At 60.3% G+C, this 21,466-nt stretch overlaps 2 protein-coding genes across 6 annotated transcripts; one reads left to right on the top strand and one right to left on the bottom strand.

Annotated features, from left to right (window-relative positions):
* Positions 1-809: 809 nt before the first annotated feature.
* PCGF2 (polycomb group ring finger 2) lies at positions 810-16,786 on the top strand. 5 transcript variants are annotated; one of them, XM_053965234.1, is made up of 10 exons: positions 810-886; positions 4,371-4,565; positions 4,783-4,879; positions 6,804-6,859; positions 7,395-7,445; positions 8,885-8,993; positions 10,509-10,581; positions 11,629-11,736; positions 12,856-12,936; positions 13,794-16,786. In XM_053965234.1, exons 2-10 carry the CDS (start codon positions 4,454-4,456, stop codon positions 14,142-14,144), a joined length of 1,038 nt encoding a protein of 345 aa, XP_053821209.1. In that variant the 5' UTR covers positions 810-886; positions 4,371-4,453; the 3' UTR covers positions 14,145-16,786. The 5 variants fall into 5 exon arrangements, 4 of the variants coding, with proteins under 4 accessions (XP_053821209.1, XP_053821210.1, XP_053821208.1 ...); XM_053965235.1 differs by lacking the exon at positions 810-886 and adding an exon at positions 2,388-2,444 and having other exon boundaries at positions 10,533-10,581; XM_053965233.1 differs by lacking the exon at positions 810-886 and adding an exon at positions 2,388-2,444.
* A 476-nt stretch (positions 16,787-17,262) lies between these two features.
* CISD3 (CDGSH iron sulfur domain 3) lies at positions 17,263-20,089 on the bottom strand. Its single transcript, XM_053965250.1, has 2 exons — positions 19,578-20,089; positions 17,263-17,823 (listed from the first exon to the last, which is right to left on the bottom strand). The coding sequence occupies exons 1-2, from the start codon at positions 19,788-19,790 to the stop codon at positions 17,644-17,646; spliced, it is 393 nt and encodes a 130-aa protein (XP_053821225.1). The 5' UTR covers positions 19,791-20,089; the 3' UTR covers positions 17,263-17,643.
* Between the last annotated feature and the right edge of the window lie 1,377 nt (positions 20,090-21,466).

Here is a 21,466-nt window from a genome sequence, read left to right as displayed (position 1 = left end):
TTTTTTTCCTTCTTTTACCCCCGATTTTCCCGTTCTCCCTTTCTTTCCCTAATTTTTATTTTCCTCGGTTTCTTCACCTTCCTTTCCCCCCTTCTTATCCATTTCCCCGTTTTTTCTATTTTCCTCGTTTTTCTTGTTTTCTCTCCCTTCTTTTCCATTTTTCCTTTTCTCTAATTTCCCTCTATTTTTCTTCCGTTTCTTTTTCCCTCCCTTTCCCTCCTCTCATTTTCCCTTTTCCTTTTCTTTCTTTCATTTTCCCCCTATTTTTTCCCTAATTTTTTTTCCTTCCCCCCCACTCCAATTTTCCATTTCCCTCCCAAAAATTCCCTTTATATTTTTTATTTTTTTCTTCCTTTCCCCCCCCCCCCTTCCCTTTCCTTCCCCCGAGGGTCCCGCTTGTCCCGGGTCACAATCTAGGGCCAAAACGGGGTCCCCAAGCTGGGGTGGGGGGACACCGCGCCCCCCGGAGCTTCCACCGGGCAATGCATTTTGGGGCCATTCCAGCGGTTTTTGGGGCTGGGGTCTCCGCGATCACCGGGGCCGGGGGGTTCCGGGGGGGTCCCCCCAATCTCGGCCCCTCGCTCCCCTCCTCTGCAGACCCCCAGAGGAATGAGGTCACGTGAGGCGGGCGGGGCCTGCCGGCGGCTGGAGGTGGGAAAAAAAAAAAAAAATAAAAAAAAAAAAAAAAAAAAAAGAGGAAAAAAATAAAAAAAAAAAAAAAAAAAGGAGGAGGAAGGAGAAAAAAAAAAAAAAAGCGAGAGAGTGGAGGAAAAAAAAAAAAAAATTAAAAAAAAAGGGCCGCGGCCGCAGCGCCGCCCGAGCCGAGCCCAGCGGAGCCGCGGGAGCGGAGGGGCGGCCGCGGGGCCGCCGCTGCCGCCGCCACCAGGTAGGGACGCGCCCCGGTGTCACCCCCCCGGGCCGGGCCCCGCCGCCGCCCCGCCGGCCCCAAAGATGGCGATGGCCGCCGCCACCCCCGCTTCGTGCCCCGGGACCCCCCCGGCCGCACCGGCAGCGGCTGCGGAGCCCCGACAGCGCCGGGGGGGCCCCGCGCCGCCCCCGCACCGCGCCCGCCGCGCCGGAGCCGCTGCGGGGCCGGGGGGGGGGGGGCGCGGCGGGACCCCCCCCTCCCCCCGGGGCGGGCGGAGGGGCCGGGCCGCGCTGACAGCCGGCCCCGAGTACAAAGGGGACGCCCCGGGGCCACCGGGGCCGCCCCATCCCCGGCCCCACCGCGGCCGTGCCGCCCCGAAGGCGGCGGGAGCGGCCGGGGGGCGCAGCCGGGCACCCCCCGGGCACAGCGCGGGGCACGCGGGGCCGAGGCCACCCCGTGTCCCTGTCCCCCGTGTGTCCCTGTCCCCCCCGGTGTCCGTGTCCCCCCCGGTGTCCCTGTCCCCCCCATGGTGTCCCTGTCCCCCCCATGGTGTCCCTGTCCCCCGTGTGTCAGTGCCCACCACGGTGTCCGTGTCCCCCCCGGTGTCCCTGTCCCCCCCATGGTGTCCCTGTCCCCGCCATGGTGTCCGTGTCCCCCCCGGTGTCCCTGTCCCCCGTGCATCAGTGCCTACCCCGCTGTCCCTGTCCCCCCCACGGTGTCCCTGTCCCCCCATGGTGTCCGTGTCCCCCCAGTGTGTCCGTGTCCCCCGCTGTGCCCGATCCCCCCCCGTGTCCGTGTCCCCCGTGTGTCAGTGGCCATCCCGTGCCCGATCCCCCCCCGGTGTCCGTGTCCCCCCCGGGTGTCACGCCCCGCGCTCCCGTCCCGCCGCCGCTCCCGGTGCCGTGTGCGCGTGTCCTTGTCCCCCGCGCGCTTTGTGGTCACTCGTGTCCAGCGGGGCTCCCTCCCCTATCCCCGCAGCTCCGGTGCCGCGTCCCGCACGCCGGGAGCGGCGGGGGGGTCCCGGCGGGCGCTGCCGGGGGTGGCGGGGCCGCGCTCCGGGGCTGTCCCCTCGCCTTCCCGGTGCTCCGGGGCCCGTGGGCGCCGTGCGAGGCCCGGGCCGTGCCGGGGAAGCCGTCCCGGGGCATTTCCCGAGCCCCGCGCTCGCCGCCGCCGCCGCCGGGGGTCCCGCGGGCGGGGGCCCGAGTTGGCGGTGACTTTGAAACGCCCTTCCCCGCCCGTGCCCGGCCCGGGGGGCTTCGGGGAGGGGGGGACACCGGGCCGGGCCACCGCCCACGGAGACAAAAGAGCCCGAAAGTGTCGGCCGGGGGTGCGGGAGCCACCGGCGGGACGGGGCGGCTCCGGGGGCTGCGGCGGGGCCGGGGTTCCGGGGTGCTCCGGGGGGGCCGGGGCTTTGCTCCGCCCCCGCCCTCGGCACGGGAAACCGCGGCCGTTATCGCCCGGTTTATTAGAACCGGTTTGCGCCGGTGGCTCGGGCTCCCCCCTCCCGGCGAGCCCCGGGGCCGCCATTGGCGGCTGCGAGCACCGAAAGCGGCGAAATCCCCCCCAAAATGCAGCCGTGGGTCCCCGGGGCCCGGCGGGGGGGGGACGGGGACAGGGCACCGCGGGACCCCCGACACGGGGAGGGGCTGGCAGGGCCCCCCCCAGCACCCGAGGCTGGGTGCAGCCCCCGAGGGAGGGGGCTGCGCTGGGAGGGGGTCCCGGGGCTTCCCAACCCCCCCGCGCCTCCTGAGTCCCCCTGGCTGCTGCCACCCCGGCACAGCGGTGTCCCCGTCCCGGTCCCAGTGCTGCTCCTGTCCCTGCAGCATCCCCAGTCCCAGTGGTGTCCCCACCCCTGTGGCACCTCCGTCCCAGTCCCAGGCATGTCCCATCCCTGCAGCGCCCCAGTCCCAGTGGTGTCCCTGTGCCTGCAACACCTCCATCCCTGTCCCAGTGGTGTCCCCATCCCTGTCCCAGTGGTGTCCCCATCCCTGTCCCAGTGGTGTCCCCGTCCCTGTGGTGTCCCCATCCCTGTCCCAGTGGTGTCCCCGTCCCTGTGGTGTCCCCATCCCTGTCCCAGTGGTGTCCCTGTCCCTGTGGTGTCCCCGTCCCTGTCCCAGTGGTGTCCCTGTCCCAGTGGTGTCCCTGTCCCTGTGGTGTCCCCATCCCTGTCCCAGTGGTGTCCCTGTCCCTGTGGTGTCCCCATCCCTGTCCCAGTGGTGTCCCCATCCCTGTCCCAGTGGTGTCCCTGTCCCAGTGGTGTCCCCATCCCTGTCCCAGTGGTGTCCCCGTCCCAGTGGTGTCCCTGTCCCTGTGGTGTCCCCTTCCCAGTCCCAATGGTGTCCCCGTCCCTGTGGCACCCCAATCCCAGTCCCAGTGACATCCTATCCCTGAACCATTGCAATGGTGTCAATTCCCTGTGGCACTTCCATCCCAGTGCCAGTGGTGTCCCCATCCCTGGTGCAGCTGTCCCTATGCCTGTGTACTGCAGCCAGCCCCTGTGTGTCACACGTGTGTCCCTGCATGTCCCTCTGTGCCCCTGTGTGTGTCCCTGTGTATCTCTGTGTCCCTCTCTGTGTCCCTGTGTGTCACACATGTATCCCTGCGTGTTCCTGTGTGTCACATACGTCCCTGTGTCCCTGTGTGTCACACATATGTCCCTGTGTCCCTCTCTGTGTCCCTGTGTGTCACACATGTATCCCTGCGTGTCCCTGTGTGTCACATGTGTGTCCCTCTCTGTGTCCCTGTGTGTCACACATGTATCCCTGCGTGTCCCTATGTGTCACACGTGTGTCCCTCTCTGTGTCCCTGTGTGTCACACGTGTGTCCCTGCATGTCTCTGCATGTCCCTGTGTGTCACACGTGTGTCCCTCTCTGTGTCCCCGTGTGTCACACGTGTGTCCCTCTCTGTGTCCCGGTGTGTCACACGCGTGTCTCAGTGTGTCCCCGTGTGTCACACGCGTGTCCCCGCGGCCGTGCGGTGCCGCTGCCGCTGCCCCGGCCCTGCCGCCGTGCCCCGCTCATCTCCGTGACCCCGGGGCTCCTGGTCTGGCCCCGGGTGGCAGTGACAATATCCCGGCCGCTCGCCAAGTGTCGGGGTTGCCATGGAAACGAGGAAACTGCGGCGATCCCGCCGCACTCGGGGAAGCGCCGGAGCGGGAGGCGGCGGCTCCGATGTCCCCGCGCCCTCCACGCCCACCGGGCCCCGCCGGGTGTCCCTGCCCGGGGGAGGTGCCCGACACAGCCCCTGGGGATTTGCTGCAGGAAAACCCATGGAATTTTGGCTGGAAGTGCCTTTTCCATGGAAGCAACCCAAAATGCACTTTTTTTGGGGGGGTTTGTCCTTGCTCGGAGGTGTCCCAGCGTTTCCCAGGGGACACCCAGGGGGGAGGCAGAGGGGGCTGGGCAGCTCCTGGAGCTGGGGGTGGCAGGGGAGGGGGGTGCCTGCAGGGCTGGGGATGTCCCCGTGGGTGACAGGTGACAGTGGCCACCGTGTCCCCTCCAGCGGCCCCTGCAGGTCCCATCCGCGCGCTCCGAGGGGACCGGGGGGTTTCCCGCGGGGAGGATCCGCCCTGGGGCTGCTCCAAGATGCACAGGACCACCCGGATAAAGATCACCGAGCTGAACCCCCACCTGATGTGCGCCCTCTGCGGCGGCTACTTCATCGACGCCACCACCATCGTGGAGTGCCTGCACTCCTGTGAGTGCCCCGCGTGTCCCCAAGGGTCCCCCGGGTGTCGCAAAACCCCACAGTGACCCCTCCCACACTGCCCGCCCTGTGCCCTGTGCCAGGCCGTGAAGCTGGGGGGGGGGGGGGGCTGCACTGGGCAGGGGTCTTGTCCCCAAGCTGGTGTGGGGGTCCCAGGGGTTCTGTCCCCTTGTCTCCCCGCTCACAGAGGGTTCCTCTGTCCCCGCAGTCTGCAAAACCTGCATCGTTCGCTACCTGGAGACCAACAAGTACTGCCCCATGTGCGACGTGCAGGTGCACAAAACCCGGCCCCTGCTCAGCATCCGGTGAGCCCGGGGGCTTGGGGGGCTCAGGAGGTTCGGGGGAATTGGGGGGCTCAGGAGGTTCGGGGAGCTTGGGGGGCACAGTGGGCTAAGGGGGCTGAGGAAGCTCGGGGGGTTCGGGGGACTTGGGGGGCTTGGGGAGCCCGGGGGCTTGGGGGCCACAGTGGGCTAAGAGGGCTGAGGAAGCTCGGGGGGTTTGGGGGGCTCGGGGGGCTCAGGGGGCTTGGGGGCCACAGTGGGCTAAGAGGGCTGAGGAAGCTCAGGGGGTTTGGGGGACTCGGGGGGCTCGGGGGGCTCAGGGAGCTTGGGGGGCACAGTGGGCTAAGAGGACTGAGGAAGCTCAGGGCGTTTGGGGGACACAGGGGGCTCAGTGGATTGGGGGACCCCTGATCCAGGGGACAGCCCCAAGCACCTGGAGCAGGGAGACCCTGGGGCTCTGCTGCCAGCCCAGGAGCAGCTCCATCCTGGTCCCACTGCTGTCCCCATCCCTGCAATATCCCAGTGCCAGGGTTGTTCCCATCCCTGTGGCACCGCCATCCCTGTCCCAGGGGTGTCCCCAACCCCGTGGCACCTCCATCCCAGTCCCAGGGGTGTCCCAGCCCCGCATTGCCCAGCTCTGTTCCCAACCCTAAATCCTGCAGCAGAGAGGATTTAAGGAGCTCTCCATGTGGGAGGGGAGTAGGGACAGGGGGAGATGCGACCACAAAGGGAACAGCGCTTGGAGATATCTCCGTGGTAGCAGAAACATGGTGGGACGGGTGCCCTGTGTCCATCCCTGCAGAACCTGGACTCCATCATCCATCCCCACATTCATCATCCATGCATGGATTCTATCCATGGATCCATGGATCCATCTATCCATGGATTCCATCCATCCATCCATCCATCCATCCATCCATCATCCATCCATCCATTCATCCATCCATCCATCCATCCATCCATCCATCCATCCATCCATCCATCCATCCATCCATCCATCCATCCATCCCTCCCTCCATCCATCCGGATTCCCAGAAATTCCCAGGAAAATCCTGGCTGCGAATGGGGCTGGAGCTTCCCTAGTTCCTGCTTTGGGATATTCCCATTTTAGGGCATCAAAACCCCAAAAATAAACTTTCACCCCCAAAATAATCCAGGATTCAAATTCAAACCTGTGGAGATTTTGTTGATCTGGGATTTGGGTTTGTTCTAATTCCCGGGGTGGTTTTATGGGAATTGTTTTGGCTGCTGGGAGGGATCCTGGCCCCAAATTGTCCCCAAAATTCACAAGGATTTCTGAGCTGGTTTTGTCCTTTTTCCAGACCTTTAACCCTTTAACCCTTTGTGGGGTGTGATGTCACTAGGTGGGATGGGGATTTGGGATGGGGAACTGGGGATTCGGGGTTTGAGGGATTTGAGATGGGGATTTGGGGATTTGGAATGAGGAAGTGGGGATTTCAAATGAGGAACTGGGGTTTTGGGGATTTGGGATGGAGGACTAGAGATTTGAGTTTTTGGGATGAGGAAGTGGGAATTTGGGATGGGGAATTGGGGTTTGGGGGTTTTGGTATGAGGAAATGGGGATTTGGGATTGGGAACTGGGGTTTTGGTATTTTGGTATGGGGAAATGGGGATTTGGGATGGGGAACTGGGGATTTCGGGATTTGGGATGGAGGATTGGAGATTTGAGGCTTTGGGGTGGGGAACTGGGGATTTGGGATTTGGGGGATTTGGGATGAGTAATTGGGGATTTGGGGTTTTGGGGATCTGGGATGGGGAATTGGGGATTTGGGGTTTGGGGGATTTGGGATAGGGAATTGGGGATTTGGGGTTTGGGATGGGAATTTTCCAGACAGGAGCTGGAGGAAGCAGAGGCCCTGAGATGCATGGCAGGAACTGCTCCCAAATCCCGCTGATTTCTCCCACTTTTCCTGTTTCCCCCCTCCAGGTCAGACAAAACCCTCCAGGACATCGTGTACAAGCTGGTCCCGGGGCTTTTCAAAGGTGCAGCCAAGGATGGGGAGAATTTGGGAATTTGGGAATTCAGGAATTTGGGAATTTGGGGTGTTTGTAGCTCGCCCCCATCCCCCTGAAACCCTTCCCAGGATTTCCCATTCCCACGGGGACAGCAGGACACACGGACACTGTGCCCATCCCAAACTTTGGGACAATCTGGGAGCAGGAGCCGTGGATTTGCTCAGAGTGCCTCGTTATGGGGGGAAAGTTTGGGATTTGGGGTGTGGGGACCCAAAACCCCTCAGGATTGGGCACCACTCCAGGATTTATGGGATCGCTCCTGCAGGGGCTCCCACAGGAATTCCCTGGGCATTCTGGGGTGTCCCCTGGGCCCCCTTGCTGTCACCCCCTGGCTGTGGTGCTGTCCCCACTCATGTCCCTGTCCCCATCCCCATCCCCATCCCCATCCCCATCCCCATCCCTGTCCCCGTCCCTGTCCCTGTCCCTGTCCCTGTCCCCATCCCCATCACCGTCCCCGTCCCTGTCCCTGTCCCTGTCCCTGTCCCTGTCCCTGATACCACAGATGAGATGAAGAGGAGGCGTGACTTCTACGCTGCGTACCCGGTGGCCGAGGGTGAGTGTCACAGGGTCAATGTCACAGTGTCACAGTGTCACAGTGTCACAGTGTCACAGGGTCAATGTCACAGTGTCACAGGGTCAATGTCACAGTGTCACAGTGTCACAGTGTCACAGGGTCAATGTCACAGTGTCACAGGGTCACAGGGTCAATGTCACAGTGTCACAGTGTCAATGTCACAGTGTCACAGTGTCAATGTCACAGGGTCACAGGGTCAATGTCACAGTGTCACAGTGTCACAGTGTCACAGGGTCAATGTCACAGTGTCACAGGGTCACAGGGTCAATGTCACAGTGTCACAGTGTCAATGTCACAGTGTCACAGGGTCACAGTGTCACAGTGTCACAGGGTCAATGTCACAGTGTCACATGTCACAGTGTCACAGGGTCACAGGGTCAATATCACAGTGTCACAGGGTCACAGGGTCACAGGGTCACAGTGTCACAGGGTCAGTATCACAGGGTCAATGTCACAGGGTCACAGTGTCACAGTGTCACAGTGTCACAGTGTCACAGGGTCAATGTCACAGTGTCACAGGGTCACAGTGTCAATGTCACAGTGTCACAGTGTCACAGTGTCACAGGGTCAATGTCACAGTGTCACATGTCACAGTGTCACAGGGTCACAGTGTCACAGGGTCACAGGGTCACAGTGTCAATGTCACAGTGTCACAGTGTCACAGTGTCACAGGGTCAATGTCACAGGGTCACAGTGTCACATGTCACAGTGTCACAGGGTCACAGGGTCACAGTGTCACAGGGTCAATGTCACAGTGTCACAGTGTCACATGTCACAGTGTCACAGTGTCACAATGTCACAGGGTCAATGTCACAGTGTCACAGTGTCACAGTGTCACAGTGTCAATGTCACAGTGTCACAATGTCACAGGGTCACAGGGTCACAGTGTCACAGTGTCACAGGGTCAATGTCACAGGGTCACAGTGTCACAGTGTCACAGTGTCACAGTGTCACAGGGTCAATGTCACAGTGTCACAGGGTCAATGTCACAGGGTCACAGTGTCACAATGTCACAGGGTCAATGTCACAGTGTCACAGGGTCAATGTCACAGTGTCACAGTGTCACAATGTCACAGGGTCACAGTGTCACAGTGTCACAGTGTCACAGGGTCAATGTCACAGTGTCACAGTGTCACAATGTCACAGGGTCACAGTGTCACAGTGTCACAGTGTCAATGTCACAGTGTCACAGTGTCACAGTGTCACAGGGTCAATGTCACAGTGTCACAGTGTCACAATGTCACAGGGTCACAGTGTCACAGTGTCACAGTGTCAATGTCACAGTGTCACAGTGTCACAGTGTCACAGGGTCAATGTCACAGGGTCACAGTGTCACAGTGTCACAGTGTCAATGTCACTTGTGTCCCAGTGTCACGATGTCCCAGTGTCCCTCCCCAGCCCGTGTCCCTGTCCCGCAGTTCCCCTGGGCTCGCAGGAGGAGCGTGGTGAGGTGGCCGAGCGGGACCAGGGCGTGGGGCCCGAGGACGAGATCGTCAGTCTGTCCATCGAGTTCCACCGCGACTGCAGGTACGGCCCGGGGCTCCGGTACCGCCGGCTCTGGTATGGCCTGGGGCTCCGGTACCGCCCGGGGCTCCGGTACCGCCGGCTCTGGTATGGCCCGGGGCTCCGGTACCGCCCGGGGCTCCGGTACCGCCGGCTCTGGTATGGCCCGGGGCTCCGGTACCGCCCGGGGCTCCGGTACCGCCGGCTCTGGTACCGCCCGGGGCTCCGGTACCGCCAGCTCTGGTACTGCCCGGGGCTCCGGTACCGCCGGGTCTGGTACTGCCCGGGGCTCCGGTACTGCCGGGTCTGGTACTGCTGGGGGCTTTGGTTACACTGGAGGCTCCGGTACTGCCGGCTCTGGTACCGCCCGGGGCTCCGGTACTGCCGGGTTTGGTACCGCTGGGGGCTCTGGTTACACTGGGGGCTCCGGTACTGCCCGGGGCTCCGGTACCACTGAGGGCTCCGCTACCACCCAGGGCTCCAGTACCGCCAAGTCCGGTACGGCCCGGGGCTCCGGTACCGCTGGCTCTGCTACTGCTGGGGAGTCCGTTACCGACCATGGCTCCCGGTACCGCCCAGGGTCCCGGTACGGCCGGGCTCCGGTACCACCCGGGGCTCCGGTACCACCGGGGCTCCTGGTGCCACCGGGGCTCCTGGTGCCACTGGGGCTCCTGGTGCCACTGGGGCTCCTGGTGCCACTGGGGCTCCCCATACGGCCGGGGCTGGGCCGGGCAGGGGCTCGCGCCCTCTTCCCACTCTTGGAAGCCGGGAGGGGTTGGGGTTGGAGGGTGCCGATGTTGTCACCTCATTGCACCGGCCGGGGGGCGGTGGCCGCGCGGAGCCCCTGCCCGGGCTGCCGCAGGAGACAGAGGAGCACCCGAACGCCCCGGACCCATCTGGAATCCCAGCAGAGCCAGCCCTGATCCCTCTCCCTGATCCCTGATCCCTGAATCCCAGCAGTGCCAGCCCTGATCCCTGATCCCTGTGTGATCCCTGATCCCAGTGTGATCCCAGATCCCGATCCCTGACCCCTGTGTGATCCCTGATCCCAGATCCCGATCCCTGATCCCTGCATGATCCCTGATCCCAGCAGTGTGATCCCTGATCCCTGAATCCCAATCCCTGATCCCAGTGTGAACCCTGATCCCAGTGTGATCCCAGATCCCTATCCCTGATCCCAGTGTGATCCCTGATCCCAGTGTGATCCCAGATCCCAGCAGTGTGATCCCTGATCCCAGTGTGATCCCAGATCCCAGCACTGTCATCCCTGTGTTCCTGCTGCTGCTGCTGGCGGCCTCGGGGATGTCCCTGGCGCCTGGAGCAGCATTCCAGAGGGATCCAGAGGGATGCAGGGGAACCCAGAGGGATCCAGGGGGATCCAGAGGGATCATGGGGAATCCAGAGGGATCCAGGGGGATCCAGAGCCCTGGCAATGCCCACGGATGTGCCGGGGTGAAGCGCTGGGTGTCCCCCCATGGGATGTCCCCGCCGTGTCCCCTTGGGCCCTTGCCGGGTCTGTCCCTCTCTGCCTCTCCACAGTCCCTGTCCCGTGCCCGTCCCCAGGGAGGACCTGAAAGGCACCACGGAGAACGGGGACCTGGACAAGGACAAGGTGAGCGCGGGTGGCACCGTGTGGGCACCGTGTGGGCACCGTGCTGGCACCGTGCGGGCACCGTGTGGGCACCGTGTGGGCAACTTGCTGGCACCGTGTGGGCACCGTGTGGGCACTGTGCGGGCACCGTGTGGGCACCGTGCTGGCATCGTGCGGGCACCGTGCTGGCACCGTGCTGGCACCGTGTGGGCACCGTGCTGGCACCGTGCTGGCACCGTGTGGGCACCGTGCTGGCACCGTGTGGGCACCATGTGGGCACCGTGCGGGCACCGTGCTGGCATCGTGCTGGCACCGTGCTGGCACCGTGCTGGCACCGTGCGGGCACCGTGTGGGCACTGTGCTGGCACCGTGTGGGCACCGTGTGGACACCGTGTGGGCACCGTGCAGGCATCGTGCTGGCACCATGCTGGCACCGTGCTGGCACCGTGCTGGCACCGAGCCCTCGGTGCCCTAGGGGGGTCCTGCGGGGCACAGGGGACACCCCAAACCTGGGCCACCCCAAACCAGGGACTCCCCAAACTCCAAACCCAGGACACCCCAAACCCGGGTCACCCCAAACCCGGGACCCCCCGATCCCCGGGTCACCCCAAACTGGGACTCCCCAAACTCCAAACCCAGGACACCCCAAACCCCACACACCCCAAACCCGTGTCACCCCCAAACCTGGGTCACCCCAAACCCAGAACACCCCAAACCTAGGACACCCCAAACCCTGGACCCCTCAATCCCTGGGTCACCCCAATCCCGGGTCACCCCAAACCCTGGACCCCTCAATCCCTGGGTCACCCCAAACCCGGGTCACCCCAAATCCTGGACTCCCCAAGCCTGGGCCACCCCAATCCCGGGTCACCCCAAATCCTGGACACCCCAATCCCGTGTCACCCCAAACCCTGGACCCCTCAATCCCTGGGACACCCCAATCCCGGGTCACCCCAAATCCTGGACATCCCAATCCCGGGTGACCCCAAACCCTGGACACCCCAATCCCGGGTGACCCCAAATCCTGGACACCCCAATCCCGGGTGACCCCAGGCCGTCCCTCCGCAGCCCGCGCCGTTCCCCGGGCTGCGGTTCCTGCGCTGCCCCGCGGCCATGACCGTGCTGCACCTGGCCAAGTTCCTGCGCAACAAGATGGACGTGCCCAGCAAGTACCAGGTGAGGAGCTCGGGAGCCTTCCGGAACGTTCCAGAATGTTCAGTTGGGAACGGTCGGGAATGGCTGGGAATGCTCAGGAATGCTCAGGAATGCTCGGGAATGCTCGGGAATGTTTGGGAATGGCTGGGAATGGTCTGGAATGTTTGGTAATGCTCAGGAATGCTCGGGAATGCTTGGGAATGCTCAGGAATGTTTGGGAATGCTCGGGAATGCTCGGGAATGCTCAGGAATGCTCGGGAATGCTCGGGAATGTTTGGGAATGCTCAGGAATGGTTGGGAATGCTCAGGAATGCTCAGGACCGCTCGGGAATGTTTGGGAATGCTCAGGAATGCTTGGGAATGCTCAGGAATGCTCAGGAATGCTCGGGAATGTTTGGGAATGTTTGGGAATGCTTGGGAATGTTCGGGAATGTTTGGGAATGCTTGGGAATGCTCGGGAATGCTTGTGAATGTTTGGGAATGCTCAGGAATGCTCGGGAATGCTCAGGAATGCTCAGGAATGCTCAGGAATGCTCGGGAACGCTCGGGAATGCTCGGGAATGTTTGGGAATGCTCAGGAATGCTCAGGAATGCTCAGGAACGCTCGGGAACGCTCAGGAACGCTCAGGAACGCTCGGGAACGCTCGGGAACGCTCGGGAACGCTCGGCGGGCACTGCCCAGGCTCTGCCATGCTCAGCTCAGCTCGGAGGCGCCGTTTTGGCCATCCCAGGTTGCTTCCACTGCTGATCCCTGCTTGTTCCAAATGTCCCTGCTGGGCGTCCCTGCCCTGGGGCTGGAGCCCTCCTTTTCTCATGGCTGGATCCGTCCTTTCCCAGGGTTTGGATCCATGGATCCCTGCGTTTGAATCCCTCATTTCCGGGGGTTTGGATCCATCATTTCCTGGGGTTTGGATCCATCCTTTCCTGGGGTTTGGATCCATGGATCCCGTGGTTTGGATCCCTCCATTCCCTGGGTTTGGATCCATCCTTTCCTGGGTTTTTTTCTGGGGTTTGGATCCCTCCATTCCCTGGGTTTGGATCCATCCTTTCCTGGGTTTTTTTCTGGGGTTTGGATCCATCCTTTCCTGGGGTTTGGATCCATGGATCCCGTGGTTTGGATCCCTCCTTTCCCATCTCCAGGTGGAGGTGCTGTATGAGGACGAGCCCCTGAAAGAATATTACACCCTGATGGACATCGCCTACATCTACCCCTGGAGGAGGGTGAGGAAATGGGGAAAACCGGGAATATCTGTGCTGGGAATACTGGGAAAACCTGTCCTTTGGGGGATAAAACTGGGAAAACCTATCCTTAGGGGTTAAAACTGGGAATATCTGTACTGGGAATACTGGGAAAACCTGTCCTTAGGGGTTAAAACTGGGAAAACCTGTCCTTTGGGGGATAAAACTGGGAATATCTGTACTGGGAATACTGGGAAAACCTGTCCTTAGGGGTTAAAACTGGGAATATCCGTACTCAGAATATCTGTCCTTAAAACTGGGAATATCCATACTGGGGAAACTGGGAATATCTGTGCTGGGAGAAACTGGGAATATTTATGCTGGGAAAAGAGGGAAAATCTGTCCTGGGAGAAACTGGGAATATCTGTACTGGGAATATCTGTCCTGGAGAAACTGGGAATATCTGTGCTAAGAATACTGGGAAAATCTGTCCTGGGATAAAGTGGGAATATCTAGACCTGGAAAACTGGGAAAATCTTGGTCTTGGGGGATAAAACAGGGAATATCTCTGCTGGAAAAATCCGTCCTCAGGGAAAAGTGGGAAAATCAGTCCTGGGAGAAACTGGGAAAGTCTATCCTGGGAATATCTGGTTTTTGGGGGACAAAATGGAATATCTGTCCTGGGGAAAAGTGGGAAAACCGGTCCTGGGAGAAAAAAAACAGGGAAAATTGGCCCCGGGGGAGCTTTTCCCATACCAAATCCCAGAGTGGGGGGATTTTCCTGACAGGGGCGTTTGCTCCGGGTGGGATTTTCGGGTTCCCCTGGTGGGAGGGGGGACGGCAGTGCCGCTGTCCCCGCGGTGTCCCCGCGCGCTGCCAGCCGTGCCCCGTGTCCCCAGAGCGGTCCCCTGGCACTCAAGTACCGCGTCCAGCCCTCCTGCAAGCGGCTCCAGCTGTGCCCGGCGCTGCCGTCCGAGGGCACCAACACCAGCGGCGCCTCCGAGTGCGAGTCCGGCAGCGACAAAGCGCAGAGCCCCGGGCTGGCATCGCCCCCCGCCCCGCCCGGGCCCGGGCACGGCCCCCCCGGGCCCGCCCTCAACGGCTCCGCCTCGAACTGTCACCCGCTGCCAGCCGGCTGTCACCCGCTGCCACCCGGCTGTCACCCGCTGCCACCCGGCTGTCACCCGCTGCCAGCCGCCCGCGGCCGCAAAACCGCCCTGAACGGCAGCGCGGGCTCGGCCCTGAGCTAAAACCACCCTGGGATTGCGGGAAATCCTCCTGGGATTGCGGGAAATCCTCCTGGGATTGCGGGAAATCCTCCTGGGATTGCGGGAAATCCTCCTGGGATTCTGAAAAAAAATCATCCTGGGACTCTGAAAAAAAATCATCCCGGGACTCCAAAAAAATCATCCTGGGACTCCAAAAAAATCATCCTGGGATTCTGAGAAATCCTCATGGGATTCTGAGAAATCCTCCTGGGACTCTGAAAATCCTTCTGGGAGTCTGAGAAATCCTCCTGGGATTGCGGGAAATCCTCCTGGGATTCTGAAAAAAATCATCCCGGGACTCCAAAAAAATCATTCTGGGATTCTGAGAAATCCTCATGGGATTCTGAGAAATCCTCCTGGGACTCTGAAAATCCTTCTGGGAGTCTGAGAAATCCTCGTGGGACTCTGAAAATCCTCTTGGGATTCTGAGAAATCCTCCTGGGACTCTGAAAATCCTCCTGGGACTCCTGAAAATCCTCTTGGGATTCTGAGAAATCCTCCTGGGACTCCAAAAAATCCTCCTGGAACTGCTAAAAATCCTCCTGGAATTCCTAAAAATCTTCCTGGAACTGCTGCAGACCCTCCAGGGACTGCACAAAACCCTCCTGGGATTCCTAAAAATCCTCCAGGGATTCCTAAAAGTCCTTCAGGGATTCCTGAAAATCCTCCAGGAATTCCTAAAAATCCTCCAGGAATTCCTTGGGATGCTGCAGATCCTCCAGGGATTCCAAAAATCCTCCAGGAATTCCCAAAAATCCCCCGGGGTCCTGCTCCGTGGCTGTGTACACAGGGACAGAGCAGAGTTCTACGGAATTATTTTCTCATTTCAGGCCCGGGGAAGGCGCAGAGAGGTCTGGTGGATATTTTTAAACGCGCTTTGGGTTGGTTGGGTTCGGGATTTTTGGTTTTTTGTTTGGTTTTGGGGTTTTCGGGGGGGGGTTTGAGGTTTGGGTTTGACTCGTGGAAGCTGCATGGACCCCCCCCCCCCCCCCCCCGCTGCCCCGGAGCTGGGAGCTGACACATCCCCAAATTCCCACATTCCAACATCCCCAAACTCCCTCATTCCCAAATTCCCTCATTCATAAATTCCAACATTCCCACATTCCCTCATTCCGAAATTCCTAAATTCCCACATTCCCTCATTCATAAATTCCCAAATTCCCACGTTCCCACATGCCTTCATTCCCAAATTCATAAATTCCCAAATTCCTTCATTCATAAATTCCCACATTCCCAAATTCCAACATTCCTGTGTTCCCAAATTCCCACACTCCCAAATTCCAACATTCCCATGTTCCCACATTCCCTCGTTCCCAAATTCATAATTTCCCAAATTCCCACATTCCCAAATTCCCTCATTCATAAATTCCAACATTCCCACATTCCCTCATTCCCTCATTCATAAATTCCCAAATTCCCACATTCCCTCATTCATAAATTCCCAAATTCCCTCATTCCCAAATTCCTAAATTCCCAAATTCCCACATTCCCAAATTCCTAAATTTCTACATTCTCACATTCCCAAATTCCAACATTCCCATGTTCCCACATGCCTTCATTCCCAAATTCATAAATTCCCAAATTCCTTCATTCATAAATTCCCAAATTCCCACATTCCAAAATGAATAAATTCCCACATTCCCAAATTCCCACACTTCTGCATCCCCAAATTCCTGTATTCCCACATCCCCAAATTCCAACATTCCTGTGTTCCCAAATTCCAACATTCCCATGTTCCCACTTCCCACATCCCCAAATTCCAACATTCCTGTGTTCCCAAATTCCAACATTCCCATGTTCCCACTTCCCTCATTCCCAAATCCATAAATTCCAAAATTCCCAAATTCCCCCATTCCCCATTCCCTCTTTTCCCAGAGGTTTTCCCTCTCCTTCTCCTCCTCCCTCCCCGCCGGGGCCGTGGTCACAGAGGTGAGGGCCGAGCAAAGAACCCAAACCCCAAAAAGCCCCAAAAAAAACCCCCAAAACAAAACCCCCCAAAAACCAACCAACCAACCAAAAAAAAAAAAAACAAAACCCCAAAAAAACCCAAAATCCCCAAAAAAAACCCAAAACCCCAAATGCCCCAAAAACCTCCAAAACCCCCAAAACCCCCAAAACCCCAAACCCTCCGTGCAGCCTCCGCGGGCTCTGCTGTGGGGTTTTATTTCCCATTTTTGGGGTTTTTGGTTTTTTTTTCCCAGGGTTTCACACCCCAGCTCGCAGCTGCTGCCTCCAGCAGCTCCAGCTGTTCCCAAATCCCATCCCGGGCGTTTTTTGTGGGATTTGCTTTCCCTTTCTTTGCTTTTCCCTGTCCTTCTGCACAGTAAATTTGGAAATTTGGGGATTTTGGGGTTTTTTGGGGGGAGTTTTTTCCTCCAGCTTGGTGGTGGCAGCACAAATCCCCCGGAATATTTTCTCTTCCCAAGGTCCTGCCAGCTCCAGGGAAATTTGGGGGCACCCAAAGGTTGTGATGGAGCTGCTCCCCACTTCCCACGATCCCAAATTTTTTTTATTTTTGGTGTCTCACCCTTCCCAGCCTCTTCTCCTGCCCTCGTGGGTGCGTTTGTAATAAAAATAAAAATAAAAATAAAAATAAAAATAAAAATAAAAATAAAAATAAAAATCAGATTTTGGCACCTTTGGCCAGGAGGCTCCAGAGAGGGGAGAGGGTAGGAAGGGTCTGGGGGAAGGGAAAAAATTCCTGCAGGGAACAATTCCTGCAAAGAGTTCCACAATGTCTGCATGGAATTAAACAATTCCTGCGTGGAATTCGACAATTCCTACAGGGAATTCCGCAATTCCTGCATGGAATTCAACAATTCCTGTGCGGAATTAAGCAATTCCTGCATGGAATGAAACAATTCCTACAGGGAATTAATTCCTGCAGGGAGTTCAACAATTCATGTGTGGAATTCAACAATTCAACAGGGAATTCAGCAATTCCCGTGTGGAATTAAACAATTCCTACAGGGAATTCAACAATTTCTCCATGGAATTCAGCAATTCCCGTGTGGAATTAAACAATTCCTACAGGGAATTCAACAATTTCTCCATGGAATTCAGCAATTCTTGTGTGGAATTAAACAATTCCTACAGGGAATTCAACAATTTCTCCATGGAATTCAGCAATTCTTGTGTGGCATTCAACAATTTCTCCATGGAATTCAGCAATTCTTGTGTGGAATTCAACAATTCTTGTGTGGAATTCAACAATTCCTGTGTGGAATTCAACAATTCCTGTGTGCTCCCGGTGCTCCCGAGTTCCCGGTGTTCCCGAGCTCCCGGTGCTCCCGGTGCTCCCAAGTTCTCGAGCTCCCGGTGCTCCCAATCTCCCGGTGTTCCCGAGCTCCCGGTGTTCCCGAGCTCCCGGTGCTCCCGAGTTCTCGAGCTCCCGGTGCTCCCGGTGCTCCCGGTGTTCCCGATCTCCCGGTGTTCCCGATCTCCCGGTGCTCCCGGTGCCGCCGGTGTCCCCGGGCCCGGCTCAGGCGCGGGGGGCCGGCGGGGCCGCCTGCCCGGCGTTCTCCCGGTGGGAGCCGTCGCAGTACGGGGGGCTCCGGGTGCGTTTGCAGCCGCAGAGCAGCGCGGCACCGGCCCGGGCGGGGCTGAAGCGCAGCGGGGACAGCGCCGGGGCCTCCGTGCGGTGCGCGCCGTCACAGAAGGGCTGCGGGCAGAGCGGCGGCGTCAGGGAGGGCCTGGGGGGAGCCCGGGTGCTGCCCCGGGGCCACCGTGACCGTCCCGTCCCGTCCCTACTCCATTCCCGTTCCATCCCACCCCTCCCATGGATCCCATTCCACACCATGGATCCCATCCTATGGATCCCATTCCACACCATGGATCCCATCCCATCCTATGGATCCCATTCCACACCATGGATCCCATCCTATGGATCCCATTCCACACCATGGATCCCATCCCATCCCATCCCATGGATCCCATTCCACACCATGGATCCCATCCCATCCCATCCCATGGATCCCATTCCACACCATGGATCCCATCCCATCCCCTCCCATGGATCCCATTCCACACCATGGATCCCATCCCATCCCCTCCCATGGATCCCATTCCACAAAATGGATCCCATCCCATCCCCTCCCATGGATCCCATTCCACACCATGGATCCCTTCCTATGGATCCCATTCCACACCATGGATCCCATCCCATCCCATCCCATGGATCCCATTCCACACCATGGATCCCATCCCATCCCCTCCCATGGATCCCATTCCACACCATGGATCCCATCCCATCCCATCCTATGGATCCCATTCCACACCATGGATCCCATCCTCTCCCATGGATCCCATTCCACACCATGGATCCCATCCCATCCCATCCTATGGATCCCATTCCACACCATGGATCACATCCCATCCCCTCCCATCCTATGGATCCCATTCCACACCATGGATCCCATCCTATGGATCCCATTCCACACCATGGATCCCATCCCATCCCATCCCATCCTATGGATCCCATTCCACACCATGGATCCCATCCTATGGATCCCATTCCACACCATGGATCCCATCCCATCCCCTCCCATGGATCCCATTCCACACCATGGATCCCATCCTCTCCCATGGATCCCATTCCACACCATGGATCCCATCCCATCCTATGGATCCCATTCCACACCATGGATCCCATCCCATCCCCTCCCATGGATCCCATTCCACACCATGGATCCCATCCCATCCCATCCCATGGATCCCATTCCACACCATGGATCCCTTCCTATGGATCCCATTCCACACCATGGATCCCATCCCATCCCATCCCATCCCATCCCATCCCATCCCATCCTATGGATCCCATTCCACACCAAGGATCCCATCCCATCCCCTCCCATGGATCCTGTGGATCCCGTGAATCCCATCCCCTCCCATGGATCCCATCCCATCCCTGGGCAGCCGCTCTCTCAGGAATTGGAGCACCCGGCACGGCGAAACCCCAAAACCGCCCCAAAACCGCCCCAAAACCTCCGGCTCCGCGACTGGGGGGGTTCCTGTGGGGCCGCTCCTGCCCTGGTCCCACTCTGGGGGGTCCTGGTCCCCCAAAGCCCCCGGAGCCTCCAGAGCTCCCCGGGGCTTCCCAGTCCCGGATCCCCCGGCCCCCCACACCCCTCCGGTTCTCCCGGATCCCCCCGGTTCTCCCGGATCCCCTCGGTTCTCCCGGATCCCCCGGCCCCCCAGACCCCTCCGGTTCTCCCGGGTCCCCCCGGTTCTCCCGGACTCCTCCGGTTCTCCCGGGTCCCCTCGGTTCTCCCGGATCCCCCGGCCCCCCAGACCCCTCCGGTTCTCCCGGGTACCCCCGGTTCTCCCGGGCCCCCGGCCCCCCAGACCCCTCCGGTTCTCCCGGCTCCCCCCGGTTCTCCCGGACTCCTCCGGTCCTCCCGGTTCTCCCGGCCCGACCTGGCGCTTGCTGTGCCCGCAGGCGCACCAGCTGTAGCTCTTCCCCGCCTGCAGCTCCACCAGGAACGGCTCCTTGGCGGCGATCACCGGCTGCGCCGGGGGCGCGGAGCAGAGCGACGGGAGCCGCGGCCCCCCCGAGGGGTCCCGGCACCGGCGGCCGCCCCCCGCCGCCCTCATCAGCGAAACGAGCGCGGCCGGTCTGGGCCGCAGCATGGTCCCGGTGCCGCTCCCGGTGCCGCTCCCGGTGCCGCTCCCGGTGACCTTCCCGGCGCGGCTCCTCCTCCTCCCGGCGCCGCCGGAAGAGCCGGGCCGGGCGGGCTCGGCGGGAGCGCGGCTGCTCCGTGCGGGGCCGTTCCCCGCACCGAGACGGGCCTGGGCCCGCTGCCGGCCCCGTCACCCGCTCCCGGTGCCGGTTCCGGTTCCCAGTGCCGGTTCCTGTTCCCAGTGCCGGTCCCGGTTCCCAGTGCCGGTTCCTGTTCCCAGTGACGGTTCGGGTTCCCAGTGCCAGTTCCTGTTCCCAGTGCCAGTTCCTGTTCCCAGTGCCGGTTCCTGTTCCCAGTGCCAGTTCCTGTTCCCAGTGCCGGTCCCGGTTCCCAGTCCCGGTTCCATTTCCCAGTGCTGGTTCCTGTTCCCAGTGCCGGTCCTGGTTCCCAGTGCCGGTTCCTGTTCCCAGTGCCGGTTCCTGTTCCCAGTGCCGGTCCTGGTTCCCAGTGCCGGTTCCTGTTCCCAGTGCCGGTTCGGGTTCCCAGTGCCGGTTCCTGTTCCCAGTGCCGGTCCCGGTTCCCAGTGCCGGTTCCTGTTCCCAGTGCCGGTCCCGGTTCCCAGTGCCGGTTCCTGTTCCCAGTGCCGGTCCCGGTTCCCAGTGCCGGTCCTGGGTCTCAGTGCCGATCTTGGTTCCCAGTCCCGGTCCCGGTTCCCAGTGCCGGTTCGGGTTCCCAGTGCCGGGTCTGGTTCCCAGTGCCGGTTCCTGTTCCCAGTGCCGGTCCCGGTTCCCAGTGCCAGTTCCTGTTTCCAGTGCCGGGTCTGGTTCCCAGTGCCGGTCCCGGTTCCCAGTGCCAGTTCCTGTTCCCAGTGCCGGTTCCTGTTCCCAGTGCCAGTTCCTGTTCCCAGTGCCGGTTCCAGTTCCCAGTGCCGGTTCCTGTTCCCAGTGCCGGTTCCAGTTCCCAGTGCCGGTTCCTGTTCCCAGTGCCGGTTCCAGTTCCCAGTGCTGGTCCCGGTTCCCAGTGCCGGTTCCAGTTCCCAGTGCCGGTTCGGGTTCCCAGTGCCAGTTCCTGTTCCCAGTGCCGGGTCTGGTTCCCAGTGCCGGTTCCTGTTCCCAGTGCCGGTTCCTGTTCCCAGTGCCGGTTCCGGTTCCCAGTGCCGGTTCGGGTTCCCAGTGCCGGTTCCTGTTCCCAGTGCCGGTTCCGGTTCCCAGTGCCGGTTCCAGTTCCCGGTCCCAGTCATGGTGCCCGATCCCACTCTGGTACTTGCCCCCAGTGAGTGATCCTGGTCCCCGTTCCCAGTGCAGTGCCGGTGCTCCTCCCGATGCCGACCCCGGTTCCCAATCCCAGTCCCGGTCACAAGGCCTGATCCCAGTGCAGGGTCCTGGTGCCCGGTCCCGGTGCCCTGTCCCGGTGTCACTCCCAGTGTCTGTTCCTGTCCCGCTGTCCCGGTGCCCAATCCTGGTGTCACTCCCGGTGTCTGTTCCTGTCCCGCTGTCCCGGTGCCCAATCCTGGTGTCACTCCCGGTGTCTGTTCCTGTCCCGCTGTCCCGGTGCCCAATCCCGGTGTCACTCCCAGTGTCTGTTCCTGTCCCGCTGTCCCGGTGCCCAGTCCCGGTGCTCCATCCCAATGTGGGGTCCCGGTGCTGATCCCAGTTCCCGATCCCAATCCCAACACACAGTCCCGGT

Source organism: Vidua chalybeata, chromosome 26 (genome assembly GCF_026979565.1).
Source record: "Vidua chalybeata isolate OUT-0048 chromosome 26, bVidCha1 merged haplotype, whole genome shotgun sequence".
NCBI classification, from domain to species: domain Eukaryota; kingdom Metazoa; phylum Chordata; class Aves; order Passeriformes; family Viduidae; genus Vidua; species Vidua chalybeata.
The sequence above is the reverse complement of the archived record's forward strand: the minus strand, read 5'-3'. Positions and strand labels throughout refer to the sequence as shown.

Excerpts from the sequence above, each read along its gene's own strand:
- CISD3 (XM_053965250.1), bottom strand. The coding sequence starts at position 19,790 with ATGCTGCGGCCCAGACCGGCCGCGCTCGTTTCGCTGATGAGGGCGGCG. Across the intron at positions 17,824-19,577 it reads GCGGGCACAGCAAGCGCCAG|CCCTTCTGTGACGGCGCGCA; the intron begins GTCGGGCCGGGA and ends CTCTGCCCGCAG.
- PCGF2 (XM_053965232.1), top strand. The coding sequence starts at position 11,896 with ATGCTCGGGAATGCTTGGGAATGCTCAGGAATGTTTGGGAATGCTCGG. Across the intron at positions 12,937-13,793 it reads ACATCTACCCCTGGAGGAGG|AGCGGTCCCCTGGCACTCAA; the intron begins GTGAGGAAATGG and ends CCGTGTCCCCAG.